General features: G+C 44.9%; 1 protein-coding gene across 1 annotated transcript in view; it reads right to left on the bottom strand.

The window, feature by feature from the left end:
• Positions 1 to 20,826, bottom strand: part of LOC110220154 (uncharacterized) — a 30,575-nt gene extending 9,749 nt beyond the window's left edge. Inside the window, exons 1-3 of the mRNA XM_021004072.2 lie at positions 20,752 to 20,826; positions 16,212 to 16,441; positions 13,658 to 13,746 (exon numbers count right to left, since the gene is read on the bottom strand). Coding sequence (XP_020859731.1) covers positions 13,658 to 13,746; positions 16,212 to 16,245 — 123 coding nt within the window. The 5' untranslated portion in view covers positions 16,246 to 16,441; positions 20,752 to 20,826. The remainder of the gene's footprint in view (positions 1 to 13,657; positions 13,747 to 16,211; positions 16,442 to 20,751) is intronic.
• Between the last annotated feature and the right edge of the window lie 3,674 nt (positions 20,827 to 24,500).

Genomic DNA, 24,500 nt, shown 5'->3' with positions numbered 1-24,500 from the left:
CTTGGTTTATTGTTTGGTAGACCACCCGGACTTCAGAGAGTATTAATAAAGATGGCTAAATGTTTAATAGGAAGGTACTCATAGAGCCTATATCAGATTGCACGCCATCTTGGGGAGGAAGGGGGAGAAAATTTAAAACTGAAAAGTTTATGGAAGCAAATGTTGAAAACTAAAATAAATTACTCAATTAAAAAAATAATGACGATTAAACTTAACTATATGTGCAACAAACATTTTCCCCCAGAGAGCTCATTGTTAAACATTTATCAGCATTCCCCAGTATGGTTCTAGAAACATTGTTTGAGCTCAGGAGGGGTCCATTAGAAGGCTCAGAAGCTGGAGGGGTAGCGATAACAATTAATAATAATAACTGGCATTTAAGCAGCCCTTTAACATTGCAAAGTGCTTTACAGTAACTATCTTATTTGAGCCTCATGAGATCCCTCTATGTGCCAGACACTTCGAGGCACTAGAGACATTAAGACAAACACCCAACACAGTCTCCCCCCTCAAAGAGCATCCATTCTACTGTAGAGGTATAATGTACACGCAGATAAGGAAATGCAGGGTAATTTGAGAAGGAAAAGAAGTGAGTACATGAGGAGATTAAGAAAGGCTTCATGTTACACTAATGCATTGTTGGTGGAGTTGTGAAATGATCCAACCATTTTGGAGAGCAATTTGGAACTATGCCCAAAAGGCTATCAAAATGTGCACACCCTTTCACCCAGCACTTCTAGGGCTGTATCCCAAAGAGATCATACAAATGGGCATAGGGCCCACATGTCAAAAATATTCATAGCAGCTCTTTTTGTGGTGGCAAAGAATTGGAAATTGAGAGGATGCCCATCAATTGGGGAATGGCTGAGCAAGTTGTGGTAAATGAATGTAATGGAATACTATTGTGCTATAAGAAATGATAAACAGGCTCACTTCAGAAAAACCTGGAAAGACGTGTATGGACTGATGCTAAGTGAAATGAACAGAATCAGGAGAATGTTGTACACAGTAATAGCCATGTTGTGTGATAACTTATTTGGATAGACTTAACCCTTCTCAGCAATTCAAAGATCTAAGACATCTCCAAAGGCCTCATGATGGAAAATACTATTCACATCCAAAGAAAGAACTATGGAGTCTGAATGCAGATTGAAGCACACTATTTGCTATTTTTTTTTCTTCTGTTGTGTTTTGTTTCCTTTTTCTGGTGGTTCTTCCTAATGGTTATAATTCTTACAACATCACTAATGTGAAAATATGTTTCCTAGGAATGTATATGTATAGCCTATATCAGATTGCACTGGCTTGGAGAGGAAGGGAAGGAGGGGGAGAAAAATTTAAACTCAAAAGCTTATGGAAATGATTGTTGATAATTCAAAATAATTAATTTAAAAAAAGAAAGGCTTCTTGCTGAGCTGAGCATGAACATGAAGATGAAGATTTTGAAAAGTGGTGATGAAGAAATGCATTCCAAACATGGGAAACAGCCATGGAGATGGGAGTACACTGGAGGACAGGGCGCACTCTGGGAAATGACATGACATAAATCTGGGAAGGCAGGCAGGGGCCAGCTTGTGGAACAGCACAAATGTCCCCCAAGGAACCAAGAAGACTTGTGAGCAGAGGAATGGACATTTAGACCTGTGCATTAGATTATATTGGCAATGGTGGAGAGGATGGATTGGAGAGGGAAAGAAGACCAACCAGCAAGGAACTGTGAGGTTTCAGTTGAGAAGTGATAAAGGCCTCACTGGGATGTGGTTTGTGACTGAAGAAAGTGTGATGTGAGAGATGTCTTAGAGGTGGAATCAAGAAAACTTAGTAACAGACCAGACATGGGGCCAAGGGGCAGTGAGAGAGAAGACGACTTTGAGGTTGCAATATAGATAATTATAAAGTATTTAGCACAGTGCCCGGCACAAAGTAAGTGCAATATAAATAGTAGTTTTTATTGACTATTATTAATTTTCCATTCACTCAAATTTGTAGACTTAGAGTAACCATTTACTCTTCTCCCTCCTCACCCCCTATCTAGTGTGTTACTAAGACTAAAGGGAATCAACAGTATTAAGTGTCAATTTGCATATTTCTCGTAATGTTCATTTTTACATTGAAGAAAAAAATTCATAATTTCAATGGAAATCCCGTGAAATGTGACACAATAAAAACTGGCACTTATTTCACTCTTTCTTATTCCACCATGTGTTTAATCATCCCTTTGCTTGATAGCTGCCTAAGACAGGCTGCCAGAGGGCTTCAAGACCTGCCAACCTGGAGTGGGGATGAAGTAGGTCCATGTTGAAATTTTTGCTTAAAACCCCCTACAAAATAGGGAATTCCTTCATTCTAATATACGTTATTTCTCTAAAACAAAGAACAAATTAAGGGAATCTATCCTTACAAAATGGAAATCTATAGGAAGTATCATGTAGGCACAAAGGGAGATCATCAATCACAGGTAACAGCTTTCCACCATTGCATACTAAAGTAGATCAGGCCAACCGAAATCACCAGTCCTCATTCTTTAACTAAATTCAATTGCACAGTCAGTCAAACAAATGGTCAGTAGACACTCAGTAAACAGTAGGTGGAAACAATCTATTTCAGCTGACTTTTTTATAGGCTTGCTCAGCTCTTTGAAGAAATTAACGGAATTTATATGATTGGCTATTTGAAACAACCTGGGAACACACAGTCCAAGAGAAGTAATTAACAAAAAACAATGACTTTTTATATGGTTGGCATTTCTTCTTGAAGAAGACCAAAATGCTATCACTATGTTGGAGTTAAGTTACAGTGTATCCAACTGTGGCTGCCCAGACCAACACAAGCTCAGAATGCTCTACCACAGGTCGGGCACAAATAGTCCATGTGAACATTTGGGCTGGATGTTCCAATTTTGCACATCTTGCATTTCTTTGGAGCTCCTTCAATTCTGCTTTGCTTGCAGAGCACAGAACCTTCTCTGATGAGGGCACGTCATACTTTTTACTTGTGTATTAATAGCTGGAGAGGCTTCACATGTAAACTCAGAAAAGTGAGTAAGAATGGAAAATGATGGCTTCAGAAGCACATCTACTAATAATTTTAAAGAATTTAGACAGTAACCTTTACATTGGGAACTTATAACTGGAGGGATCCTTCCCAGTAAATCTATGCTATATGAGTTAATAATTCAAAGAGGAATATCACATTGTACCTTTGGATTTGTGCCATTACTTCTATTTATGTAGTAAGGGCCCACAGGAACAAAGCATTGGACTGATTTACTTTTGTTGACCTAATTCACAAGGCTGAATTTAGCGAATAAAACAATATATTTTCAAATTATCAAATAGTTAACTAGTAAGACTGAATATATGTTTGAATTGGCTATGTATGCCATGCTAAAATATGAACATTAACAGCAAAAACCGCATGGTCAAGTATAATGTACGGAGGCCCACAGCCACCTAAAAGATTTACCCTGTGAATGGCTATTCCCCTAAGTACATACACAAAAGCCTCCGAAGATGGCAAATCTTTGTTGTTTTCTACTGAAGGCTCTATTCTCTGGGGACTCTTTTATGCATCTCTTTTAATTGTCAACTCTGTCATATGCTTGGCTTCTGGAAATAAGTGGGCTTTAAACTGGCAGCTGGGTGGTACAGAGGACAGAGGGCTGCATTTGAACTTATGAAGCCATTAATTCAAATCCAGCCTCAGGCACTTACTAGCTCTGTGACCCTTGGAAAGTGACTTAACCTCTATCAGGCTCAGTTTCCTCACCTGTGAAGTGTGAATAATATTACCACCTACCTCCAAGGTTGTTGTGAGGATAAGGTAAGATAAGATAATATTTGTAAAGTTGCAAACCTTAAATTGCCATATATATGCTAGCTATTATTGGGGCAACTAGGTGGTGTAATGGATAAAGCACAGAGCCTAGGGGAAGGAAGACATGAGTTTGAGTCAAGTATCAGACACATAACAGCTGTGTGATCCTGGGCAAGTCACCTAGCCTCTGGTTCTCAGTTTCCTCAAGTATAAAAATAGGGATTATAATAATAGCACCTACCTCACAGAATTGTTTGAAGAACAAAATTGAGTTTTATATATATGTGTGTGTGTGTGTGTGTGTGTGTGTGTGTATGTGTATATATATATATATATATATATATATATGGTGATTTACAAATCTTAAATACTACATAAATGCTAAGTATTACTAGTAGTAATTAATTGGTTAAACATCTTGTTTTGAAAGCTTCAAACAGGCATTTAACAATTTAGGTAGCAGCTTAAGGAGTTTCTATGTCAAACCTGAAAACCAGGAGGCTCTATGGGGTAGAATTGTCTAATGTGACATTTATGCTGTTACAATTCCAAACTGCCATCTAACTGAAGCCAACCTGGAAGCATGGCCCCTTTAAAAAGGGGTTTCATACATATCTGCACTTACACTACATTAAGAAGACAGTGAACCCCCTCTGAATGCAATAAAGTTGTATTTGGGAAAAGCCCTGATTCATTTCTTCTGAAAAGGCCGTGATAAGGATGTGCTTGCTCATCTGCACGGCTAAAGTACAGTCCGCAACCCAGGTTTATCTTTTTCTCAAGAGCCAGTATTGAGATGGGTTGGGGTTGATGCTTTAACTTGTAGAAAGAAGCCACTCACCTTGCCTTGGGAGAAACCTCAAAAGTGAAAGTCCTAGAAATGTCACATGTAAAGTCCCATGTCAAAGAAAAAAAGACTCCAGGAGTTCAGCAAGACAGAGTTCAAGCATTACAGGACCTCAGTAGGGATCACACAAGACCTGGCAGCTTCTTTTTTAAGGGGACCTTGAATCGGAACATTCCGAAAGGCAAAAGATACAGGCTTTACAAGCAGAATAACTCGCCCTACAAAGCTGAGTAAAATCCTACAACATTAAAAACGGACCTGTGATGGAATAGAGGACTTTCAAACCTTCTTGTCCAAGGACCAGGGCTGAATAGGAACTTCAAAATAAAAATACAAACGTCAAGAAAAGCACCAAACGCTAAATTTACTTGAGCATTGGGAAAGGGGTAGATGGCAAGGTACTAATGCTCTAATGGGGAGACAGATCAAGCATCCTTTCACAGCCTAAATATCAGGAAAGAGTATCGAGGGGGTTAAATAAGAAAAATACAGATGGGCAGGGGTGGATCTGCTCTGTTCTGGGGACCTGAAGCAGGGAATGAAAAGGGAGGGTGAAAGAAATATTCTATTATAGAAAGGAGGAAGAAGGGGGTGAACCCATCCATTTCTCATAACTGGAGTTCATGAAGAGAATACACAATATGGAGGAAGGGATAGAGGGAGTGGGCATTAGACGAACCTCACTGTTATATGAAACAGACAAAGGAGGGTGTAATACATGCAAGCACAAACACTATGATGACTAAATCCACTGAATGGGACATGGGATCAAGGGAGGATGAGGGAAGAAGGGTTTAAAAGCAATGATAATACTGGGGTGGGAAGAGTGATAAGCAAAACAAAGTTCCTGGTCTTGAAGTAGAGATTAAAAGGAAAAAAAAAACCCCTAGAATTCAAGGTTGGGAAAGGCGAGTTTACTGATGTCTAAATCTGGGAAACGGACAAAAGTAAAGACATCAATGACCAGCCTTTCTCGGGAGGTGACGTCAATGAAGAACAGTTATGAGACTGAAAGAAATATCAAACCACCTTAGCCAAAAGCAATGACAGCAGCCATGGGTGATACTGACATAAGGTCAGTTACAAAGCGTTATGATAGGTGGAGGAAGACTACGACGGAGACTGTCATTCCATAAAACAGCAAAATAGATTTGATCAGAGAACAAGTCTGCCAAGAGCCAGGAATGAGGCTTATGGCAATCTGTTCTCAGCAGTGGGAACCGAGAAATCCCTGCATTCAGATTCTGAGCCGGCAGCACCCCCAAACACCACATAAGGAAGCGGCAGTGGCATCTAAAAAGATAAGTCAAGAAAACTGGTGGGAGCTGAGTGAAAATAGAAGAAACCTTTCCAGCATCAGCATCATTTTAAAGGCCCTCGAGAGACAATTTTTAAGATTTTTTCAGAGGGAAGGAATCCAATTGATAATGCTATTATCACCATTAGAAGATGACTGAAAAATCATCACTATAGTTCTATGTGTCTATTTTCTCATTCTATAAAAATGAGGGGGTTGGATTTAGTAGCCTCGAAGGGCCCTTCCAGCTCTAAAGCTCTTACTCAGGCATCAAAGCCATTCTTGATGAAAATGTGCAAAGGATTCTGGGATTTCAAAGAGAATTTTCTAAAGTAGACCAAATCCTCAAGGTCAAGCAACTGATAAGCAATGTAGAACAATGGTGTTAAATTCAGGGGCAGTATATCGAAGTAGAAAATCACATGTTAACATTATCTAGGTTTTATTGTATTCTTATTTATTTTGGCTGCCAGTTTGACATCTCTGGTGCAGAGCATATAAGAGCCTGAAATGAACGAATAGTTGTGGGATAGAAAGACCTACAGAGTCAAGTGAGGAGATGCTACCGGCTGTCGGGTGATAACAGTCTGGAGTCACAGAAACTCCAAAAACTAAGGCCAAAAACAAAAAAAGCATTTAACTGCTCACTATGTGCTAAACATTGTGCTAAGACATGCAAAAAGCAAAGTAAGTCCCTTGTTCTAAATGCTAATGGACAAGATAACACACAACACAGAATGGTGGCCAGTTGGTCCAGAAGGTTCCAGGGGCAGCAAGTGCGGCCAGAAGGGAGTACCCTGCTAACCAGGCCCAATAATAGAGACGGTTTGATTGTGGTTTATGGATTCAGAACCGGAGGGTGAAGAGGGTGGGGTGGGGAGGAAGGGGTCGCCATTCAGTGAGGAGCCTGCATAGGAGATGGCCAGCATTGGGAATGAAATGAAGAATGGCTCCGGCTTTTCCTGAAATAGAAGTTGGGAAGAAGCAGGTACCAATTAGGAGAGCAGGGCCCCAGGGCTTGCATTTCTCCTTCTATATCTTTTTGTTAATTAAAAAGAAGCATTTGTCTCAATAGAGTAAAAACATGCCCTTAAAGCAACACTCAAAGATAGTCTCTCTTATTGTTTGTCCTTTGTTCTTGAAAAGGACCATGACATGCAAGTGAACTGGATTTAAGTGAGGGAGGACAGTGCAAAGTCACCAGCCTCACTTTCTCCTCTGAAGCCATCTGGGTCCAGTGGTGAGATATGGATCAGGAAGACTGGAGATGGCCCTGGATGCAGTGGGAGACCTTGGCCTTTTTAAGCTAAGGTCTTTAACAGGTCTTAGTCTGACTGACACAATGCCCATTCAGTGATTAAGACTAGGTAAGATATGAGGCAGAGAATGGCCTCTTTACCTAGTCAAAAAAGAAAAAAAATCAATCTGGGAGGACAGGACTCTCAGGGTTTCTGGCCAACAAAACAGAAACAATTACTATTTACATTCACTCTGAGTCAATCAGGGCCCAAAGAACACTAAGTGGGGCTCGGCCTGGGACCTATTGTTGGCCAATCAATTTTTGTCAATTAAAAATAAGAATTTGGTTCAACAGAGTAAAAACACACCCTTAAAGGAACACCTTAAAGACAGGGTCTCATACAACATTCCATGACTTGTGACCATGAAGATAACTGTTCAGTGACTTGAGCATCAGTTTTAATGAGGCATAAAAACAAGGAGATACATGTTCAAATGTGTCACCAGTGTCACAAGAGAAAAGAGGTCCTTCAGAGGCTGCCCTATGTGTGAATGATGAGTTAACGGCATGGTGATCTGGCAGCTTGGTCTGGCCATCCATAGAAAGAAAACAAATGGGATGACGAATATGCATTGTCCATAGGAAAAATTGCAAAATGGAGCAGAAGACAGAATTGAACTATTTCTGAAGTATAAAGAACATGTTTAACCATACGCACACAGAGTTAATGTAATGAGCTGGAATGAAAGTGATGAAGCTTCTTCAGATGAATCCTAAGCAAGAGCTGTGGTCATGACATGGACATGATAAGCCAACAGTACAAATGGAGACCATCGAGACAAACGAGTAGTGAAACTGTAGGTACAGAGGCATCACAGATAGGAATATAATAATACATAACAATAATAACAACACAGTAACACAATATTAGGTCCGTGGCAGACATTGAATGACATTTTTTTGGTTCAGACTGGTGACATCCTTGTGTATAAGCTTTACCCACCAACATAGATCAGAAATTCACCTTTAACTTGAAGTTATGCATTGGAGAGGAAGAAGATAAGTGATGTGCCCATGTTCACCCAGACAGTATGTGTCAGAGCACCCGAATTCAGGCCTTCCTGTCCCCAAGGCTCACCCTCTATCTACTCTGAAATTCTATTTCAATAAAGGTAAAATAAATAAAAGATGGAGACTAAATTACAACAGGGCAAATAAGTAGATCAAAGAACAAGTCAGAGAATGAATAATTATAGTAGAGACAATAACAGTGAGGCCATGGACCAAAATTTATGGGATGCAGCTAAAGCAGCTGCCAGAGGAAAATTTACAGCTCTGAACAAAGGACAAATAAAGAAGACAATGAACAGAACACCAATTCAAAGAGAATACATTAGCAATCCCAAAACAGATAGCAGATTTTGAAATTTGAAGAAATAGAATTGAAAACTAAAAGGCTATTGAATGGATAAACAAAAAAGAGCTTTTTTTTAAAAAGACTAACAAAATCAATAAGCCATTAGCTAATGTGATTAATGAAAAAAAAAAAAAGAAAACCAAATTACCCGGGGTTAAAAAAAAAAGATGAAGAAGGAATTCATAATGAAAGGAGAAGAAATAAAGAAGGTTAGCAGAAATTAACTCTATCCCATTATATGCTAACAAAACTGAATTTCTTAAGAAATATAAAGCATTCAGATTACCAATCCAGGAAATAGAAAAGCATAAAGAAGCTCATCTCACAAAAAAGCTGTAAGCAAGCCGAGAATGGAGACCCGAAGGAAAGCAAAAACCCCAACGGCTTGGACCAGATGGATTTATAAGCAGATTCTATCAGACATTTAAAGTGCAATTCCTGTGCTGTATAAACTGCTCTCAGAAAGAGAGAGAACTTCCTCTAGCAAACTCATTCTATGACACAAATATGGACCCCACCCGGGGAACGTTAAAGGAGATGTATAGACTGACATCGCTAATGTATATCGATGCAAAAATTTTAAATAAAATATTAACAAAGATGCTGCAAGAGATCTGAAAATGATTCATTACGACCAAGTCTGATTTAGAACATGCCTAGAAGGATAGTTCAATGGGAGGAATACCATTAACATAATTGATGGCATTAATAAGAAAGGCAAAAATCCCAGTGATATCAATAGCAGCAGGAAAAGCCTTTACACAAAATGCAGTACTGATTTATGTTTTCAAAAAGTGCTTAAAAAGCAGAGCCATGAAGGATCTTTCTTTAACAGCATCAAAAGCGTCTAGCTATAACCAAGAGCTAGCATGATTTATAATACAGAAACACTGTCTCAGCAAGATCAGGGATGGAAAACCCCCCACTCTCTAGAGGATGTCAAACACAATTCAATTTAAAAAAAAAATCCAACGTGCATTTACTGTTCACCTACTACGCGCAAAGCCCTCTTTTTAGGCCCTTGGCAAACAAGGACAAAAATGAACCAGGACTTGTCCTACAAGATCTAATGTTCTACTGGGAGAGAGTATAATGTATGCACATTAGTTATGCAAAAAATATATAAAGTTATAGCAAGCAATCGGTCAACAAGTATTAAGCACCTAACACACTCAGCACTGCATTAGGCCCCGAACACAAAGAGGAAAATCAAACCCTTCCTCCCTAAATGGGGGCACCTGCGACCTGGGGAGACAAGCTCTTTACCAAGTAAATAAATGGTAGCCTGAGGGGCTTGGGGCTGGGGACAGTGGGGGAGATGAGGAAAGGCCTGATGGGGGAGGATGCCCTAGAGCTGAGGTTGGAAGGAGGCCAGGGAGGCTTCGGCAGGAGGAGGAAGCACCTTCCAGACACCAAGGACAGACTGTGCAAAGCGGAGGAAGTAGGAGGTCAGCAGCCAGGAGGTCAGTTCAGTGAGGCCAGAGTTTGGGAAGACAACCAGTCAAGGCAGTGTGCATTTTCTAAGCAAGTGAAGGGCACTGGGCTAAACCTTTAGGATACAAAGAAACTGGAGGACAAACAAAAACATATCAGCTCTCAGGTGCTCATGGTGAGGTGAAGAAGTATGTAACTAGTCCAGCAGGCAGGCTGGACCCTGGATTGTGAAGGGCTTTACGGGTGACCTGAGAGATACAAGAAATCTCCTGGGGCTTCTGGAACAGGGGTGGTCCTTAGGAGGAGCACTTTGGCATCTGTGTGGAGTATGGACTAGGGAAGGAGGTGGGGAGATCTGTCAGGAGGCAGCGAGATCTGTCAGGTGGCTGGGAGATCTGTCAGGAGGCTGGGGGAGGGAGGCAGGGAGATCCGTCAGGATCCTGGCCTGAACCAGGATGGTAGCTGTGTGAGCAGAGAGGAGGATATGATGGGAAGAGATGTTGTGAAGGAAGAACTGATGACATTTGGTAACTAACTTGATAACATAAATGCAGAATGAGGCTGAGTGAAAAGAAGATGGTAATTCTTTTTTTTTTTTTCCTTTTGGCTAGGCAATGGGGTTAAGTGACTTGCCCAGGGTCACACAGCTAGTATGTGTTATGTGTCTGAGGCCGGATTTGAACTCAGGTCCTCCTGAATCCAGGGCCGGTGCTCTATCCACTGCACCATCTAGCTGCCCCAAGAAGATGGTAATTCTAAGGCTGTCAACCTGGCAGTTGGCAGGACGGTTCTACAAACCACCTGTGACTCTCAGTGGGGGGAGTTCTTTATATGAGAACTCTGTCTACTAATGCCGATCCCAAACCACTATGACATAACAGTAGAGAAGTCCTCGGCTATTTACTGTCTGCAGAACACAGAGATTAAGACACTTGGCTGGGGCATCTGGGAAATTACTGGTGAAAAGGGAGAGAATAAGCAAGGGAGGAAGGGAGAGAGAAAGGGAAGGGAGGAAGAAAGGGATAGGAGGAAGATGGGAGGAAGGAAAAGAGGGAGGAAGGATTTTTTTAAGTGTCTACTATGTGCTAGGGACTGTGCTAAATTCTTTACAAATACCTCATTTGAGCCTTACAATAATCCTGAGATGTAGGCACTATTATTTATATTTTACAGTTGAAGAAACTGAGGCAGAGGTTAAGTGACTTGCCCAGGATTACACAGCTAGACTGGATCCGAACTCAGGTCTTTCTGACTCCAGACAAACACAGAGTGTGCCAAGAAAACTGGAATGTAGGAAAATGGGTTTAAACTAGTACCATACACCACACAGTACAATAAATTCCATGCAATCTAAGTACAAAACCTTCATGCTGTTAAACAGAGGAGAAAGGATGGCTGTATCTTTCACCCACACAACACAGATGGAGGAAGAGCTTGTATCCAGAAGTGGAACAGACATCATAAACAACAAAAACATCAATGAACAGAAGAACTGGCTGAGTAAATGATGCAAAGGGTCAGGCCCCTTCATCTAGTACATTTAACATACCAGGGAAAGCTATCTGATAAGGGGCACCCAGAGTCATGTAGAAAGGGACGCAATCAGCCCCCGGTGGAAGGAGGGGACAGACGGTCTCGTCAGGCCCCGGTGTCTGCAGGAAACAGGCACTGAGGTCCTACTGTAATGTGCCAGATACTACTAGGTGCACTTGTGAGGCAAGTACAGGGAGTGGCCTGAGAGCACTTCTGGGTTCTCCAAGACTTTGCCGAGAGAGAGAGGCCCTGGCTGGGCCCCCTGGGCTGAAACAGCTGGAGGATGTGAACGGCCATGGGCTCCATGGGTGTGGGACACAGGGACCCATGGAGTCAAGTCGGGAGGCACTCATCACCAGCGGACTGGCGGCCCGGTGACAAAAGGCAAAAAACGGAGGCCAAAAACAAAGCCCCCATGTGTACACATTTGTATATGCATACTCACACGCACATTTTTAAATGGAAAAAACTGGGATACTTGGACCATATGTTCAGAGGGAAATAAATAGAAGAAATTATCAAGGAGAAAGCTGGTAAGTTAGATAGGAGACAAGAAGATCTGGGTTCAAATTCCACCTCAGATATTTACTAGCTACATAATCCTGGGCAAGTCACTTAACCTCTTTACACACCACTCTCTTCACTGGCAAAATGGGTGTGCTAATAGTGCCCATCTCAAAGCACTGTTGGGAAGGTCAAATGAGATAAGATGTTACTATAGCTGAAATTTCCAAGCAGAAGTTGCAAACCAGAGTGCTAGACTGTTACAGAAATTAAAACTATCTGCCCAATAAAGATCCATATAACTGAGTGCCTTCCTCATGCCTTACACAGTGTAGACAAAATCAATTAAAATGTCATTTCTCATTTTAACAGATGAGGGAAGTGAGGCTCAGAAAGATGAAACCCCTTGAGCTCTTGATTTACAGAATTTATAGCATTGAGAAAACATAAAAGAACAAATGTCAGAATGGAGAAAAGTGTGCAATGGATGAATAGTGAGACAATATGAATGGTTAGTTCACAAAAGAGTTAAAACAAATAGCAGTCAAACACTGAAAAATGTTCAGCTTCTTCAATAATTAGAAAAATGGAAAGGAACATTATTAAGAAGTATCTACAACCTTAGAGACAGCAAAACACTAAAAATATATAAAAATGATCAAATCAAAAGTTGGAAGGATTCTGGGGAAATAGGTACACTCATACATAGCTGGTAGCATTGCAGACTGGTACAGCCTAGTGTGCTGGAGAATAAACTGGCAAAGGTCAACACAAATCATAAAGCTGGTCATAGCCTTAGACTTGGCAACCTACTACTGGTAATAAATCTCAGGGAAATAATTTAGATGGGGGAAAAAGATTGATTTGAACAAATATGTTTACAGCTATGTGATACGTAATTATTAAAATCAGAAACAACCCAAATGCATGGCAGCCCATGTTAGACTAACACAAGAGAACACTAGGGCACCAATGAGTACGATAAATAAGAAAATTATGCAGACTGTGGAAGAGTCCATATGCAATGGTGGAAAAGGAAGGAACACTGAGAGAGGGTTCTAGGCAAACAGAGATCTTTGATTTCTCGAGTTATCAGGTTTAGTGGGAAGAGCACTGTTCCAGAAGTCAGGAGGCTGGGGTCCCAGTACCAGCTGTGCCACCGGTATCTTGGAACACATTACTGCACCCACCTGGACCTCAATTTTTTCTTGTGTCAAATGAAAGCTATGACCAGATGATCTCTAAGGTTCTTTCTAGCTCTAAATGGATTACCTTGGGATCTTTCTAGCGCTAAAGCTCTCTAGGAGAGAGCCTGGCAATGCTTTGTGTGCCTTGGAGAAACCACTGAACCCTTCTGTGCTTCCTCACCTATAAAAGAAGGGGCTGGACTGGGAGATGGACTCCAACCTCCCTCCCAGAGTTGGACTGAGAATCCTGTGAATTCTGCTAATTGAACAGCGTTCTTTCAGGTAAGACACTAGGTGCCAGGGCCTGGAAGAGACTTTGGTTGGGCAGAGATGATTTAGAGAACATGTCTACACTGTCAGAAGAAAGAGAAACCCAACTCACCTTGGCCTGGGCTGTCCAGAATCCAGAGGTCATCTCCTCCTTTTCTTCTCGTCCCCATTCTCCACATCTTTGTAGATGGCCTTTCACATCTGCTGGGCCGAGATAACAAACATGAGCGAGCCGCTGGGGACACTGACAGAGGAAGACCCTTGCACAAGATCACTTAGTCAGGGGGTAGGATTTGTGGCCAGGCCTGCGGGCCCTCTACTATAGGTGAAGCTGCTTCTTGGAGAAATAAATATGAGAAGAGAGGGAGGAAGGAGCCCCAAGAAGCAGCATTACAAGGTCTCTAAGGTTCTCTCAATGAGCTCTGGTCTTCCATGTAAATGCTGGAAAGGAGGCAGTGTCCCCATTTCATGTCCTACCCTCTCTCCCCCACTGGCTGATACTTTGTGGGAAACGGGCAGAGGCCTTGGACCTCCTAGGTCCATCTGCCTCAGAGAGGGGATCTTCTAAACCCCAAAGGAGATGAGAAAACACCTTCAGTAGAATCATCTAGCCTTGTCATAACTATACTATAACCCCCAGTTTACAGAAGCTGATTGCCTGGAACCACTGATTTCAGGGCAGGGCAGCAGAAGTCTTGGGAGGGGAGAGTGCAATTGTTAGGAAGGAAAGGGGAAAGGATAAGCATTTATGCAGCACCTACTGTGTGCCAGGTTCTGTGCTGCATGCTTTACAATCACTTGCAGTTGAGGAAACTGAGACAAACAGGGTTAAGTGACCTTCCCAGGGTCACACAGCTGCTAAGAGTCCAAGGCCAGATTTAAACTCCGGTCTTCATGACTCTTGGTCTGGCTCTCTGTGCACTACAGAGGTCGCTGGCCAGCTCCGCTGCTGTTTGGGTGATTGGGCTATACTGAACAGCCAGTGGAGAACGGTGCCTCCTCCTCTGGGATTCAGAGGGCCCACAGCACAGCTGGAAGGGGAGGGTGTGATGTACGAGGGGCTGCTATGTGACACAGTGGATGGAGTGTCTGGCATGGAATCAGGAAGTCCTATCTCAGATACTAGCCATGTGACCTTGGACGAACTGCTTCACCTCTGTCTGGGGCTGTCTGCCTCAGTTTCACTACACGTAAAATGGGGAAATAAGAGCACCTACCTCCCAGGGCTGTTGGTTACAAAATCAAATATATCAAGCATGCTGCAAACCTTAACATGCACTTCAATGCTAGCTGTTACAGTTACTGTCACTATCACCATCACCCAAACACACTCGCTTACTGATCCCGGCACTCAGTGAGGACAGGACACATTCCTCTCTCCTCGTCCCTGAGGCAGCCATCACATGAAGGACAGAGTGCTAGAGCCAAAGTCAGGAAGACCTGGGTTCAAATCCTCCCTCAGACACCTCCTGGCTGCGTTACCTTTAAAAGAGGCCCATGGCCTACTTGTGCCTCAGTCTCCCTTGTAAAATGAGGGTGCAAGACTCAATGGCCCCTAAGATCCCTCGGAGCTCAGCTTCTCCAATCCTAACCTCCCTTATCCTTCGTAACCCTTATGAGACTCTCCAAAGGCTGGCTATTATCAGCGGGCAGAGGCAGGCTGCTTCCCAGGAAGATGTGGGTTCAAGTCCAGCACCTGCTGGCTGGGTGCCCCTCAGTACTCAGTCACTTAATTCTCAGTGCCCTGGGAAGCTCTCTAGGACTCTGCCTGGCAGAACAGGTGCACGTTTGCATTGGGAAAGGACATTTCCATACTGGGAGTTCCCAGTACTACATCACAGGTCCAGACCATGGTCACAAACAATTACCCCAAGGCATCCAAGACTGATGTAAGGAAGGAGAGGCCAACCTGGTGGGAAGGCCACCCTGTCTCCTTCTATCAGTTCTCCATGTCAGTTACGATCATCAGCTGATAGAAGAATTTTTCCTTCCCATGAACCAATTAACAACCCATTGTTCAAACCCAGCCCTAGCCCCGGAGGTGGGAAGCTGGAGGAGAGAGAAGAGACAAAGGGGGCCCACAAGGGGACCTCCAAGTCAGCAGGAATCCCCAGGAAACATAGAGAAGCAGGGCTGGGTTGTCCCTATGAGCTGGGCCCGCCAAAATCTGCCGGGGTCAAGATTCAGGTAAACTTGCATTAGACAACAAACCTCGAGTCTGGGGTGGGGGGTGTGGTATCAGGTGTTCCAATAACTTTTCTTTCCCCAGAGCTTCCAAGTAAAAAGTTCCTTTGGAAAAAGTGCCACCCCTGTCCCAAAGGGATCCATCCACACCTGCTGGCCAGGGAGGATGGGGAGGACATTGTGTGACTCTAAAGAGGTGGCTGCCATGAGATTGAGGCAAACTGGGTACAGTGGTGGGAAGGGGATGATGGCAAGGACACAGAGGCAGAGACAGCTGTAGGTTTGAGCCTTCCTCCCATACACCTCTAATCCCGCCCCCAACATCCACTGGGGATCCCAGGATCATGCATTCAGAACCAGAAGGGATCAGTGCATGTGATGATGAGGGGATTTGAGTGACTTGCCCTAACTTCCACAGTCAGTAAAATGGCAGAGCCAGACCCCCAGGCACAGCCCCCCTCCCCGCCCCCCCAAGCTCTCACCTCTCTCTTCCAGCACTGAAACCCAGGTTTCCATGGCCACGGCCCTCCCTGCTGTTGTCTGAATCTTCTGACCTCACCCAAGTCGGGTCTGGTGAGGCAAAAGGAGGCTCTGTCCTTCAGCCCTCTGAAAGGTCCCAGGTCAGCTGTGTCTCCTCCGAGGATTCATTTCTGCTCAGGAGAGGGATCCTCCACACCTTCGCCTGCCTGCAGAGCTGGCTGGGGCCTGTGGGCTTAAGAGGGAGGTCATTTTAGTTCGGCCCTTGGCCTTTGGGCTGGGCTCAGAGCCCATTCCAGGAAGGGAGCCATCTCTTGGTTATACTAGGTAAGCTAAGGCCAGGAGATTTCCACCTAAGGTTTCTGGGGAAAGAGCTGAAAACCAGCAAAAATCAGTAGCAGGGGCTCAGATGCCTCAGTCCTACATTCTAACACGGGGGCTCTCTGGAGATGCCCAGAGACCATACAAAAGTGCATGAGATTATACATTCACGATTAATTCATTTACATGTAGAGGCAGCTAGGTAGTACAGTGGATAAATCACTGGACCTGGGGGCAGGAAGGCATGAGTTCAAATCCATCCTCAGACCCTTCCTAGTTATGTGACCCTGGGTAAGTCACTTAACCTCTCTTTGCATCAGTTTCCTCATCTGTAAAATGGGGATAATAATAGTACCTTCCAAGGATGTCACATGGATCAGATGAAATAATATTTGTAAAACACTTTACATACCTTAAAGCACTATCTAATTGCTAGCCGCTATTGTTATGATGATTGTTACTCTATGTAATAATTTAAGTTACACCCTCCCAGGGATTTGCTTTCAAGGAGCTTAACAAGAACAGGCTAAGGTCTGCTTTCCATAGGCTCTCCAAGAATAGGTGTGACTCTAGTAACCAAAATAAATGATTAAGTCTACATAGAACACACACAGATGTAGCTGAGCTGAGGAGTAAGGGCCGTAGTAGGAAAATCCAAACAGAGAAAAGCAGCAGGAAAGGGAGAAGGAAAGATGCGGTGGAGGAGAATGGAAGGGAAAGAGGCTGAAGCGACAGAAGATAAAGAGAAGGCAGATGACGGGGCAGATGGGAGTGTGGCGGTTTGATCTTTTCCTTTTAGGGGTTCAGGTCCCACAACCCCATTAGGAGGAAACCTCCAGGTGGACAAAGTATATTCCTACAAGCAGAAGTCAAAGAATTGGGCCCGAGGCTCAGCTTTCAGGCCCAGGAGCTCCCACTGCAGCCCAGAGGTGCAATGAATGAATGAGTGCATGCAGAAAAAAATGTATTAGTCGCTTACTGTGTGCCAAGCACTCAGGCAGCCCTTCACCTGGTTCTAGCATCCTTCTTATATCCTTGGCCTCCTTCCTTATCCTCTCCATACCTCCCATAACTTCTCAGCTCCTAAGCTTTCCCCTATCCCTGGGGCTCCCCAAGGTGCTCTTCTACTTTGCCATTCCCCATTGCCCCCGGCTTGTTCCACAAATCCACATCCACTCACTCCCCACTCCTGGTGACCTCAGGATTCCCTTGCGCCCAACCTCCCAAGCTCCTCATCTAAAGAACACATTTTAAGCCTCACAACCACCCTAGGGGAGTAATATCACTACTTCATTCTTACAAAGGTGGCAACTTGAGGTCAAAGAGATTTTCAATGACTTGCCTAGGGTCATACAGCTAGTAACAGCTAGACAGGCCTACAGCTCAAGTCTCCTGATTCCTCAAAGCAGAGCTTTCTATTACACGGGATCCCCAGGCCTAACTGAGCTCTCCCACCATGCGAGTGTACCAGGGGATCCAGCTTAACTAAATCCTCCCAATCCTCTTGAGGAAATTACAAGGCTTGTCCCCTTTCAGACTCTGAGTTTCAGACTGAATTTGTGGACTGTGAATTTAACCCTTTAATCTGGTAAGTGTATACAGTGTTTGGAGGGTAGGATCAATTTATCAGGGGCTCCCTGATGAATCCCTCACACCCACAGGCCCCACACAGACAACAGCACCACCCTGGGGCCATGACATGTTCCCATTCTGTCTATCCCTTTAAAAAAAATTAATGCAGGGGAGACTGGGAGGAATAAATAATTAATCAAAATGCCATATTCTCATTTAATGGGTTTTTGATTCCCCCAGTCTAGTGTATCAGACAATGCACAGTGCTACAGTCGGGACAGTCTAAATAGTTCCTGGAATGGGATCTGATACAGCCAGAGACATAGTCTATCATGGAAAACAATTTTACATATATACATAAATGCAGTCACCTTTTTCTGCATATATAGTTGTTGTTGTTCAGTCATGTTGGACTTTTTGTGACCTTGTTTGGGGTTTTCTTAGCAAAGATACTGGAGTGGTTTGCTTCTCCAGCTCATTTTACAGGTGAGGAAACTGAGGCAAACAGGGGTTAAATGACTTGCCCAGGGTTACACAGCTAGGCAGTGTCTAAGGCCGGTTTTGAACTCACAAAGAGGACTCTTCCTTACTTCAGGCCCAGTACTCTATCCACTACATCACCTCTCTACGCCATGCATATTTATGTCAAAAAGTAAATAGGATACAAAGTAGGAAACAAACACCCATCTATATGTATACTAACAGAACTAGGTGCCTTCCAAAACAAGCAGAAGAAGCTGCTTTTGCAGAGGTTAAGGGAAGCTTCCTGAAGGCAGTGGGCCCAGACAAAGCCCTTCCAGGGACAGCTTGATTTCAACAAGCATCAGTGAGAAGAGTTCAGTGGACAGACAAGACAGGGGAGGGCCAGGAGGCTAGTCTGGCCTGAAAATCAAGAGCAGGAAAGGCAGCAGTCTAAAAAAGAGGGGCAGTAGCAAGCTCACAGAGCGCCTTCCATGCCCCCCATCAGAGGGGTCTGCATTTGATGCCCATGGCATGGTTGAAGCAGTAAGTTTTTTGTCCAAGGAGTGATACGGTCACAGTGACCATAGAGGATTATGGTGGCAGCTGGGGAAAGAATGGATTGGGGAGGGCAGGGCAGACCCGGGAGGGAAAGGGACCAGTCAGGGTGTGTCTTGGGGTGGGTGGAAGGGGCCTTGAGGCTGGGCCCTGGATATGTCAGGTCCCCCAGTTCTGACCCACAATTCCTGCTGTACTGGGGCCCTGTCTCCCAGTCTAGAGAAGGAGGAAATGGCAAGCTACTACAGTATCCTTGCCAAGAATCTCCAAATGGGGTCACGGAGAGCGGGGGTTCGGCTGAAACAACTCAACAAGAAGAGTAGGAAGAACAGCAGAACACAAAGAAAATATTAAACAGTTCAAGTCCTCAGGGAGCTTTCAGTCAATTTACCCCAATACAGGCCAGCTGAGCACCGTCCACAACTGCCCTTCCCCCAAGCAGAAAGAGGGGGGTCAGAAGGATCAGGACTCAGAAGGCAGGGAGGGGGATGGGGCCAGGGGACTCAGGTGCGAGCACATTCCCTTGAGTGGTGGGGACGGAAGCCAGGACGGAGGGAGATGTGGCAGCGGAGCCAGGGAGCGGGGGCGGCCCCCTCGGAGGGCGGGGGCGAATCAACGAGATCGCGGAGCCCGAGCCCAGAGCCCGCAGCACCGGCCGCGAGCAGATCGATCTGATCAATGGCCCTGCAGAGAGCGCGTGCGCCCCGCCCCCGCTGCCCCACGCGCGGAAGGTGCACACCTGGACGCCCCGAGAGGCACGCGAGGCACACGCGGGGGCAGGTGCACACGCGGCGAGGCGCCGCGCACAAACCGCACGGGCTACGGAGCTCCAGAGACGCCGGGAGACACAAAGCACACACAGACACAACCACACAGAAGAGACAGACGCAGAACGGACACCCGACGACATCCAGGGGACACAAAGCACACGAGGCACCCCACAACACCCAGGGGACACAAAGCACACAAGGCACAACCACACACAAGAGACAGACCCAGAACGGACACCGACGACATCCACGGGCCACAAAGCACACGAGGCACCCCACAACACCCAGGGGACACAAAGCACAGACGAGGCACACACAGACAACACAACCTTCAGGAGACACAAACGCAACACAAGGGAGCACACACAGGCACCCAACAACACACGAGGAGAGGCACACACAAAAAAGAACAACACCCTGGAGACACAATGCACATACAGACATAACAACACACAAGAGACAGACCCAGAAAGGACACGCAACGACACCCGAGAGACGCAAAGCACAGAGAGATAACAATACACAAGAGACAAGATACAGAAAAGAAACCTAATAACGCCCAGGGGGCACAAAGCACACACAGACACAAGCACACACAAGAGAGCCACAGAATGGACACCCAGGGGAAACAAAACACAGACGAGGCACACAAAGACAACACAACACCTAGGAGACACAAACACAACACAAGGGAGACACAGAGCACACACAGGCACCCAGCAACACGGAGGAGACACAAAGCCTACAGACACAGGAGACACAAACACAACACTAGAGAGGCACAGAGCACACACATACCCGACAACACGCAGGAGACACACAAATGCCACACAATGCCCCACGCCCTCCCGCAGCGCACACTCACCTTCCAAAGGAGCCCCGGGAGCCACCCAAAAACCGATGCCTGAAGGGGACTGCCCTACCCCCTCCCACATCCCCCGTCTGAGAACTGCGCCTGCGCAGAAGCAGGGGAACTACAAGTCCCAGAAGGCACTTGGCCGGACGCCGAGACAGGACGACAGAAATGGGGTGGAGCCTTAGTGATGGGGAGGCGGGACGAGCAGGAGGGCGGCAGATGATTGGTGGAGGCAGGCCACGCGTCTAAGTTTCTCTGCCACACCTCCCACACCCAAGTTGGGATCCACCTGCAGGGTCCTGCTCCGGTCCGGACCCTCAGAGCGGGAAGTGCCCACTGAGAACGTGATTCCGAACTGAGTGGCTCCCTTCTCCCTGGTGCCGAAGAACTTTATACTCACCACGAGAACTAGAAGCGCGTGCCAAGGAAACACTTATCATTGATCTTACAGGGTCTGTAGAGCCAGGCGCACTTCTTAATCGCCTAGTGTGTAGCAGGCTTCGAGCTGAATTCAGGGCACACACAGATGAAAAGGACGCAGTCCTGCCCTCCGGGAGCTTACCCCCCAGTGAGGAAAACACCATTTGCACATTGTATAAGTCTACACAGAAGACAGACAAGTAGTTTAGAGGTGACGGGCATGCGGCGCTCAGGGAAGCATAGGCTGGGGACGGGGGTCCAAGGCAGTCCAGGAGTGCAGGACAGTTGGGCAGTCTGTGCAGAGGAGCGGAGATGAGATGGAGCGCAACGCACAGGCTCGTCCTCCTCTTGGGTGCCCTTGGGTAGAAAGTAGGGAAAAGGAAGGTCGCCTCAACCTCGGGTGCTAGTGTCGCAGTGAGAGGGAGGCTGGGCAGCCTCAAGGTATCACATCCTCCCTGTTCAGCTTGGCCCCCTCTCCCATCGTTCACCTCCTTCCCTGTGCACCTCCTCCGTTATGGGCATACCTCAGTGGTCCCCATGTTCTAGCCCCCAGCTCCAGTTTGTAACCTCCTTTTAATCTGTCGTCTTCCTCCATTAAAATGTTTTTGCTTGTGTTTGTATCCCCAGCGCAATTCCTGGCACATAGTACATCTTTAATAAATGCTTGCTGCCTGATGCGTGAAATAGTCCATCTCTGAAATAAGACTGGGTAGACGTTTTTCCACAGGCTGTTTCTATGGAGGGAGACTAGGTCATCTTCCTTCTGCGAAGTAGAATGTAAGCGCTAGAAGGGCAAGGAATTTGTATACAAGGTGCCTAGCATCTGCCCTGGAATGTAGTTGGTGTTTGCAATGAAAAATATCTGGAAAGTGCATTCAGCAGGAGATACTGAGTTACACATTCCTGCCCCACTGTCCTCTGGAGATGAAAATTATGTCAAAATTTGGTTGCCTGGAGAAGTTTATCAGTATTGTATGTCAATTTCATGACAGTATGCTTACCCTGTTCTAGATAATGGACAATGCTCTTGTGCTTTAACAGTAACCCATGGAGTAAAACAGGGCTGTGTGCTTGCTCCCGTGCTTTTTAGCATGATGTTTTCAGCCATGTTGTCAAATGCTTTCAGTGAAGATGAACAGGGTATTAAGGTCAGCTACCGATAGTAAATTCTTCAACTTGAAAAGGCTACAAGCCAAGACCAAAGTGGAGGGAGTGTTGGTGCATGGTTTTCTGTTTGCAGATGACTGTGCACTCAATGCAGCCTCTGAAGCTGAGATGCGAGAAAGTATGGATCGATTCTCTGCTGCCTGTGCTAATTTTGACCTAACAACGGAACACAAAGAAAACACAGGTGCTCCACCAGTCAGCACCACACCATCCATACCTGGAACCATCAGTTACAGCAAATGGAGAAGTTTTGAATGCTGTGGATAAGTTCACTTACCTTGGTAGTGTACTTTTTTTGGAACACTTTTTTAAATTTAATTTTTTTCAACATTAATTTATTTTTAGTTTTCAATATTCACTTCCACAAGATTTTGAGTTGCAAATTTCCTCCCCATCTGGTAGTATACTTTCCAGGGATGTACACATTGATAATGAGGTTGACTCAGGCATTGCCAGAGCTAATTTAGTGTTTGGAAGGCTCTGAAGGAAAGTATGGGAGAGAAGAGGTATTAGACTGACTACCAAACTGAAGGTCTATGAAGCTGTTGTGCTGACCTTGATGTTGTAGGCCTGTGAAATCTGGACAGTATACCAGCTGCCATGCCAAGAAACTGAATCACTTCCATTTGAATTGTCTTAGGAAGATTCTGAAGATCATCGGCAGGATAAGATACCAGAGACTGAAGACTTTTCTGAAACTAAGCTCTCTGCTTCAGAGAGCACCACTCCGATGGGCTGGCCACATTGTTCGAATGTAAAACGTATGATGGCCAAAAAGACTATTTTATGGAGAACTCACACAGGGCAAGCATTCATAGTGGTCAGAAAAGCAATACAAGGACACTTTCAAAGTCTCTCATAAGAACTTTGGAATTGCTTATGTGATGTGGGAGACACTGGCACAGGAGCCCAGATGGCATACCCTCATCAGAGAAGGTGCTGTGCTCTATGAGCAAAGCAGAATTGAAATAGTTAAAAAAAAACAACACAAGATGCTCAAATTTGGAGAATCCACCCAAAATGTTCGCATGGACTGTTTATACCTGACTTGTGGTAGAACATTCTGAGCTTGTATTGGTCTGATCAGCCGAAGTCAGACACAATGAAACTTGAGTCTAGCATAGTGATGTCATTTTGGCCCTCTTCCAGAACAAAGGACAACAACCCTTCCTTCCTTCCTTCCTTCCTTCCTTCCTTCCTTCCTTCCTTCCTTCCTTCCTTCCTTCCTTCCTTCCTTCCTTCCTTCCTTCCTTCCTTCCTTCCTTCCTTCCTTCCTTCCTTCCTTCCTATTACACCCTTACCTTTGGGTGCTCTGCCCAAAGGGAATGTAAATTTTTAATTTCTGAAACTTTCCCCCTCTTTTCTCTGAAAGACTTCTTTTAAGTCCCAAGTCACACTGGCTCTCCTAATCACTTTTGCTCTGTTATTGGCCAATAATAGGTCCCAGGCCAAGCCCTACTTGGTCTTTGTTTGGGCCCAGATTGGCTCAAAATGAATGTAAACAGCAATTGTTTCTGTTTTACCCAGAAACCCTGAGGGTCTTCCCCCCTCCATCTATTTTTTTTTTTAAAGAGGCCATTCTCTGCCTCATTTCTTACTAAGCCTTAATCACTTAATAGGCTTTGCCCCAGTCAAACTGAGACCTGTTAAAGACCTTAGCTTGAAAACGCCAAGGTTCCCTAACTGCACCCTGGGCCATCTCTAGTCATCTTGATCTATATCTCACCACTGGACCCAGATGGCTTCAGAAGAGAAAGTGAGGCTGGTGACTTTGCACTGTCCTCCCTCTCTTGCATCCAATTCACTTGCATGTCATGGCATCATGTTCCTGATGTCGTGTTTCTCTTCAAGGATGAAGGACAAACAGCAAACATTCATTTCTTCATTCGAAAATAGCATCTGATGCATGCAGCTTGCTCTGCAGATGCAACCTTTCCGTGTGAAGGAGATAGCTCCTGGAGAAGCCCATTGACTTGTAAGGGAAGTGACTTTGAGAGACTGAGCAGAAGCGGATGTTCTGTAACTAGTTCTGTTTGGCTGACCATGTCTGTGGCACAGTGCCTGGCACATAATAGGCACTCAATAAATGTTGATTGATTGACTGGGGCAGGGGAGCCTTTTTATATAGTCTGCATTGCCAACCTTGTCAGAACTATGGGTGTCTTCTAAAA

This window comes from Phascolarctos cinereus, unplaced genomic scaffold (assembly GCF_003287225.1).
Source record: "Phascolarctos cinereus isolate Bilbo 61053 unplaced genomic scaffold, phaCin_HiC Scaffold_726;HRSCAF=1367, whole genome shotgun sequence".
Classification (NCBI taxonomy): domain Eukaryota; kingdom Metazoa; phylum Chordata; class Mammalia; order Diprotodontia; family Phascolarctidae; genus Phascolarctos; species Phascolarctos cinereus.
Note: the sequence above shows the minus strand (reverse complement) of the source record. Positions and strands in the feature narration are given on the sequence as shown.